The 7460-nt window shown below is 39.3% G+C and overlaps 1 protein-coding gene across 7 annotated transcripts; it reads left to right on the top strand.

Annotated features, from left to right (window-relative positions):
• Positions 1-6529, top strand: LOC122842432. Of its 7 annotated transcripts, none has more exons than XM_044136279.1 (7): positions 1-46; positions 328-558; positions 2614-2805; positions 4179-4348; positions 4460-4609; positions 5169-5341; positions 5425-6529. In XM_044136279.1, exons 2-7 carry the CDS (start codon positions 343-345, stop codon positions 5868-5870), a joined length of 1347 nt encoding a protein of 448 aa, XP_043992214.1. In that variant the 5' UTR covers positions 1-46; positions 328-342; the 3' UTR covers positions 5871-6529. The 7 variants fall into 7 exon arrangements, with proteins under 7 accessions (XP_043992214.1, XP_043992217.1, XP_043992210.1 ...); XM_044136282.1 differs by having other exon boundaries at positions 20-142; positions 5208-5341; XM_044136275.1 differs by having other exon boundaries at positions 39-142.
• The last annotated feature ends 931 nt before the right edge of the window (positions 6530-7460 follow it).

Below are 7460 nucleotides of genomic sequence, written 5' to 3'. Positions count from 1 at the left end.
TACTGTTGCACCAGGAAAACAGAACAGAAGAAGAAGAAAAGAGGAAGTGAGAAAGCAAAACATACCCACAGAGACAGGAGGTTTCTGCTGTGAGAGAGAAATTGACTGAACTGATGCTAGAAGATTATTGGAAAACGTTAGGGTGCTGATTTAGAGATGTTTTCGCAATATTCTGAATAGTAAATGTTGACCGATTAAAGAAAAACATGTCATGTTGGGTCGCCAGTTCACTTTTTTCTCTAAAATCTTAATTTTTTAGATGATGCTTCTACTTAGTTTAGGAAAGAAGCTGTGACTTCCCTTTTATTAAAATCAATTTTCTTTCAGATGCTGGGATAAATAATGGATATATGCGCAAATGTAAACTGCATTATGGGCCAGCTCATGTCATCCGAAGAAGAACTTACTGAGCTGAAGAAGACAGCTGGCTCTGTCATGTATGATGCCATGGTGGAGGAGGAGGCGGTTCCTGACCTCGCAGTGGTGCACCCTCTGCTCCTAGCCAATCAAAATGAGGTTTCTGTCTCCCAGGCCAGTCTTCAAGAACACCTGAAACAGGTAAACACCTTTTAAACGTGTCCATCCCGTTCCATCTGACGTAAATCTAACGCCGTTTTTAGAAGAAAAAAAAAAAAGTCATCATTCCAAAATCAAATCAAACTTTATTTGTATAGCACATTTCAGCAGCAAGGCATTTCAAAGTGGCTTACATCAAATCAAACACAAAAATACAATGCAACATAGAATCAACAATAAAAACAGAACATCAAGTCAGATTCCGTCAATAAATTTGTAATTGATTACGTTTCAAATAGAACTCTAAACAAGTGGGTTTTTAGTTGAGATTTAAAGGAAGTCAGTGTTTCAGCTGTTTTACAGTTTTCTGGAAGTTTGTTCCAGATTTTTGGTGCATAGATGCTAAATGCTGCTTCTCCTGGTTTGGTTCTGGTTCTGGAGATGCAGAACCAGAACCAGAACCAGAAGACCTGAGAGGTCTGGAAGGTTGATACAACAGCAGCAAATCTTTAATGTATTGTGGTGCTAAACCATTCAGTGATTTATAAACTAACAACAGTATTTTAAAGTCTATTCTTTGAGCTACAGGGAGCCAGTGGAGGGACTTTAAAACTGGTGTTATGTGCTCTATCTTCCTGGTTTTAGTGAGAACGCAAAAGTCATGCATTGTAACATGGTGTATTGTCATGGTCTGGGCCTCTTTTGGTTCCCAGGACCTGAACTTGCAGTAATTAAGGGAACCTTGAATTTTGCTCCTTACCAGAAAATTCTGAAGGAAATGCCCAGCCATAAGCCATTAAGCTAATGAAAAAAGAAGATTTTGGAGTGGCCTATTCAAAGGCTGGACTTGAATTCGAGTGCATCAAAAAGCCTGTTTCTGCTCGACTCGTGGACAGTTATCACACCAAATGGGAGCTGAAATAATTAATTGTGGTGAATCAGTTATTGAAATAATCGCCAACTAATTTAGTAAGTTATTACTCATTAAGTGGAATGTACAGACTCAAAACAAGGTCATTTGCTGAAACAGCAACAAAGTCAGAGAAGCAATTAAGCCAAAACTGTAAAAAAAAAACAAATATAGATGTACATTTTGCATTTAAGAATTAAAAAAACCTTTTGTATGTCTAACTCAGAACTCTTCAAGTGGCACAACTCTAGTTTCACTTTGGTCAAATATTTTCAAATAAATAAATAAATTAATTAAAATATCCTATTGGACAATTTTTCATATCCAATTATTAATGTAAACTGTATTGACGGTAAGTCAATTAGTTGATCTAAAATTTTTAAAGGCAAGTATACAGAAAAAACTAAAAATATATTGTTAATGTCATCGTATTATTCACTACATGGATTTATCTATTTTACGATAACACCAGGCTAATGCAAGAATTATCATCAAAAACAAATTCAAATGTATCTAAATTTGTATAATCATGGCTTAGAGCTAATAGAAACCATGAATTTAGTTCAGGTATTAAAAATAATAAGAATTTTTAATACAGAATTCTAAAGCAGCTGAAAAAGATGCACTGTGTGTGTAATGAACGTTGCTTCAGTCTACTTTTCATAAATTACTTCACGAGCAGCATTGAATCAATCAGCCTGTCCATCTCCTGAGGTGGATTTAATAAATATTTCATTTCACTTTTTGGATCCCATTACTGACATGAAACGTGTTTTCAATGATATTCCGATTTGTTGAGACACACCTGCGGTCTGAAGACTCTGTGTGGAAAACGTCTGAGTGGATGAAATGCTCATTGATCGGCCCTAAATCCACTGAAGTGCAGGCGGAGATTAACGGGAGGAGCGGGACGAGGCTGTTTCCTTGAATCAGTTAATAAAGAGGGATTGTGCAAAGTGAAGCAGAACTCTATAAAAGAGAAAGAAAGTCTTGGAGGCCAGCTGGGGATTGTGACGAGGTCACCCATAAATACACAGGGAACCCAGGGACCAGTATGATGATGATGATGACAAAACACTTTTTTTATTAGGTAACAGTAAACATCTTACTTCAGCTATTGTGTCATTTGTGTGTGTGTTTTTTTTTTTCACAAAAATACATTTATATATTTGATTTATTTCCTTCAGATTCAGAGTGACCTTGGCAAGCGGGCACCCACCTACCTCAGGGATCTGATTGGTCGACTGTCTGCCTTCTCCGATGAGCCACGCCTGGCTGGCTTGGTGGGGTTAGCGGTCACCATGGTGATGGACGTGGCCTGGTCATCAAAACAGTCAGCAGGAGTGAAAGGGAGGCCAGCGGCTTCGCCGTCGTGTCAGGTAAAGCCTCTGTTCAAGCGCAGAGGGAAATACGTGGGAGCAATACGTATTTTGAAATATTACCAAATTTTATTGACTGAATTATTTCGTCTTCATCCCCCGTCAGCTTTAATAACTCAGTTAATAGATTGTTACATTCAAGGTCTGTCCTGATGAGCTCTCAATAAAACCTTCTGAACTTTGATAAGTTTCGTCCCTGTACGTCAATTAATGACTCTTTTTCCTCCATGTCTAAGTGTTTCTGCGTCATGCTCATAACAACAATCTTCAGTGCAGATTACATTACTGAATGAAGAGGACTCAAAGTATATATTACTTATGTTCTAAAAGTGAAATTGTAATCACCCAGAGTTAGCAATGTCATAGTATTTGCAAACACTGGACATTGCAAATCAGCTACAAAAAAACTCTGCGCATCTCTGTTTATTTTTTATTGCAAAATCCTTTGATGTTGACATAGAACATCTAAATAACATCCACATGTGTCTGGACTTTGGCATAAGCTTCATGAAAAGTGTGAAGACAGCAGATGCATCAAAGGTGTGAAGAACTATTTGATTGATTGAAAGTGTTAGGATGTAACCATGGAAACCTTGGCGATGGCATTTCAAGATGGTGAAGCAGAAGTTTAAGTGTTGTACAAGCTAAAAATGTCATTCCCAAAACTTAGACTTTTTCTTGTGCTTTTTGAGAATAAAACTTAAATTTAGCTAGTTCGTGTTTGAGCACCAACTCGAATGACTGGACTTTTTTTAGGGCTTCTTGTTTCTTTAAATCCAAACAAGTTGCCGCTGGCCACGCCCCCCAACTCACCATTTACACTCCCATGTGAAAATGGCTGCAAACAGATGCACAGTTATGCAACTGTACATCTTTGAAAAGCAGAAATGGAGCCTCCTGTAAAACCAACAAGAATCCAGCAAGTGGTTTTTGGATAGTAAGTCAACAACAAAACATTACAGATACTGTACAGCACATGCAACGGTAGAAACAGATGACCGAGCAGGCCGGAGCTCTGCGTGGGTTGCTGGGTGACGGACTGGGCCTGCTGATTGGTGATGTCACATTCAGAAGGCTTTTGAAACAGCTCATATTCCAGACAATTAAAAAACATAAACCTACTGCCAAAAAAACAGATGGGTGGACTTTTATAATCACTTGTGTTGCTTTTAGAAACAGCTGAGACCCAAAAAGAGGTCTAATAATATGTCACCTTTAATATCCCTCATAACTTTCACACTGCGGTTTTGTTTTTTCTGCATCCACTTGACTGCGATAAAGTTGTATGTGTCTTTAATTGGTCTTGGTTTTTGTCTTTGACATCAAGTGCCCTTTAGTTGAACCTTTCTTAAATATTTAAAAATGTTTTGCAGCAGAGTGTGTGGGAGCTGCAGGAGGTGATGGAAGAGTACCTGAAGCGGTGCAGGATCAGCCTGAGCGATAAGAGGAGGCTGATCGAGGACTCGGTCCGGCTCGAGGCCCAGCTGAGCCTCATCCTCACTCGGCTGAAGACCTGTCTGCTTGGGGGCGGCTGCGACTCCAGGTACAGTGCCGAGAAGGAACTGACGGAGTGGAAAGGCAACGTGTTTGACGCGCACATCACACATGAGGCTGTGACGGGTTAGACGGCTCTTCTTCCTATCTGATCCTGCAGATCTCTAAGACACTGGGCCTGCGGAGCCGCATTTCACACGCAGATGCTGGTTCATCTCGCTTGTTTTGAGGACAAAGCAGAGCCTTTATCTGCAAGGGCAGCAATGGATCAGTACCTGGAAGACCTCAAACAGATCATAGCTGCCTACAGGTGATGGATGGAGGGAAGAAGGGAAGGGCTAATGATATGATGATTAGATGAATGCCTGAATTGATTTATGAATGGATTGAAGGAGCATAGACACTCAAATCTGCCAAACTCTGCTGTTTAGTGTTTCTGCCGAATGATGGGAAATGTGTGAAAACTCGTGATAATTATCTCTTTCTTTTTTTTGACACCATCTCCGAGAAACAAAAACATAAGTGTTCTGTGGAGGCATGGCCTTTACGAAACATGCTGGTAGTGGGAGCCAGAGCAGAGACGGATTTTCAATATTATTCAGTATTCAGCTTAGCTCTGTCAGAAAAGTGCAGCGCCAACATTTCAGCTCGAGGTTAGTCAGTAAAGATATTCTGGCAGCCTGTCAATAGCTGCAACTCTTACATAATCAACACCGCACAAGGAAAATGAGACTGCTCCACAATGTGCTAATTTAGTGCGATGGGCGTTAATTGGTAAGAACTTTTAAGACACGTGTTGTGAAATGTCTCATAAGGCGACACATCCATCATCGTTCTGTCCTGTCAGACCTGGATCTTTCTTCTTTCAGGTGTTATAAAGCTACAACGGTCTGTGTTCTGAAATGCAGAGGAGGTCTTCTGGCCAAATCTGACCATTCCCAAGATGTGCCAGAGGAGGGCGCCATGACAGGCCTCACTGTGACAGACAGAGAGACGGGAAAGAGCGTGACCATCGCGCTGTCTGTCCTGGAGGACGAGATCGGTACACTTTGTTGATTGATTCTGACAAATGTTACTTTGTGCATCAGTTGGGCTGTTTTTATTGAAATAAACTGTATTCACCAGGTCGGAGAAAGCTCAATTCTGGCACAGTCACGTCCTCCCAAGTTAACCTGGACCTCATCACGTCAGATCACTACTCTCAGGCATACCTGGACAGCTTTTTCTCTGATAGAGGACCCGTGGCAGAGCTGGAGAATTACTTTGTCAACGCTAGCGAGAGACTGGCAATGCACAGAACCGATCTGCAACGTAAAAACAAGACGGGCGCGAGGAAAGCTGTAGAAAAAAGTGAAGATGGGCACGTTTTAGACGAGGCCCAGGTACTATCTGACAAAGAAAGAGCAGAACGGAAACCGAAAGGAGAAGAGCCAAAGGAAAGCAGTGAGCGAGATGCGAGTTTAAAGTTGAGTATTGTCGAAACGGAGCCAGAGGAAAGCATCACTCGCACACAGCCGGATCCAGCAAGCGCAGAAGGCTCGAGAAGTCAGTCCGCTGCTGAAGGGAAATGAAAAGCTGCTCTCATGCAGTTGAAAATCCGACCTTTATTGTTTGTAATTCACTCAGAAATAAGATTTTTATTGATTTGCTAGCAGAGTAGCGAACCTGAGTTGCAACCACCAGAGCTACAGAAAAATCAATTGTTACGTGCCAGAATCTGCAGTATCACAACCGACTGGAGACTAGAGTAAACTTTGGTTTCCAGTATTGTTATGAAATGTGTTCAGCTTCCTATTAAAGACAAACAGCTGGTTTACCGATTTAAAAAGTGGCCTTCAGCTTGGTTCTGGTTCTGCTCATCTTCATCTTGACAACAGGCCAAAGATTCTCTATGGGGTTTAAATCTCCTACAAACTCTACATGTGTTTTTCTTCACAATTCTATCAGAAGTGTTTTTGTTTGAGCGTTCACCTTTTTGTGCCACAGTTTTTCCTTCCACTTAATTTAAATGCTTGGAAACTGGAACACTGCTAATCAGTATTATTTTCCTTTGATGCTCTAAGCCAAAACATAACATTTCAGAGTAAAGACAATGCAGCTGTTTTTGTTGATCATATGCAACAAATATCTCTTGTTTGTGAGAAACTGAATTTTTTAGTTTTTATGTGCTGTAAGCCAAACTTATAAAAATAAACAGAAATAAAATCTTCAAAGGACATAAAAATAAAAAACCGGTCTGCGTATTTATCAAGTAAGTTTAAAACTTAAGTTGATTTCTGAAATAAGGTAAACATCCTCCCCCATTTTACAATTTGTAGTTTGCACTGTTCCAGTCTTTTCTTCAAAGTAAAAATTTCTGATGATTAGATCAAATAAAACAAAGGATTAGAGTTTGTTTTAATAGCTACTTCCAACACAAATTAAATCACCTTTTCCTTTTACAAGGCCTTCTTTCCTCATGGATTGGTACAACCAACTACTACTACCGCTTTTTGAGAAAGTTGATGTACAACAAGCTCAGTAAAATTAGTGTATGAGAATGGTTAGAGTTCCACAAAAAAAAAAACCTCAACAAAAAAAACAATGTGTTAAATGAACATGGGAAAACGTTTATAAAACAAATTGACATAATAGAGTAATAAAAGCATTGAAAACTATTTCCAGGAGTTGTTAATTTCACTCTGCTATTTACTTTTACTATATTTTTCCTACATTACTTTTCCCTGCTCATTTTTTTTTATTCGCCGTTCATCTTTTCTTGTCTGGTCTACTGTTAAGTTGAGCCGCAAATGTTAACTGCTTGGCACATATAAACTGCATTGTTACACTGAGACCACGTTGTTTAACACTTCCATTTAGAACTTTGTCTGCATTAAAAGTCCATATTAAAAGGAAAGACTTTTCTGGGAAACAAATGTGAGAAAACAGAAGAAAAGTTTTCATCTCGTCTCAAACTGCCTGTGCAAAACTCAGCTTCACCTGTAGCGTCTCACTTTGTCTGCAAGTGATAACTGAATTTACACAAAATATAAAATGTGTACATTAGTTTTACACCAAAAAAATTATTTATCCTTAGTGTCTGTCAACATTTATTCATGGCCTTAATGTCTTTGCTTTAATAGATTTATGTTTTTGCATATTTTCATCTCATACATGTCCAA

Source organism: Gambusia affinis, linkage group LG13, assembly GCF_019740435.1.
Source record: "Gambusia affinis linkage group LG13, SWU_Gaff_1.0, whole genome shotgun sequence".
NCBI classification, from domain to species: Eukaryota; Metazoa; Chordata; class Actinopteri; order Cyprinodontiformes; family Poeciliidae; genus Gambusia; species Gambusia affinis.
The sequence above is the reverse complement of the archived record's forward strand: the minus strand, read 5'-3'. Positions and strand labels throughout refer to the sequence as shown.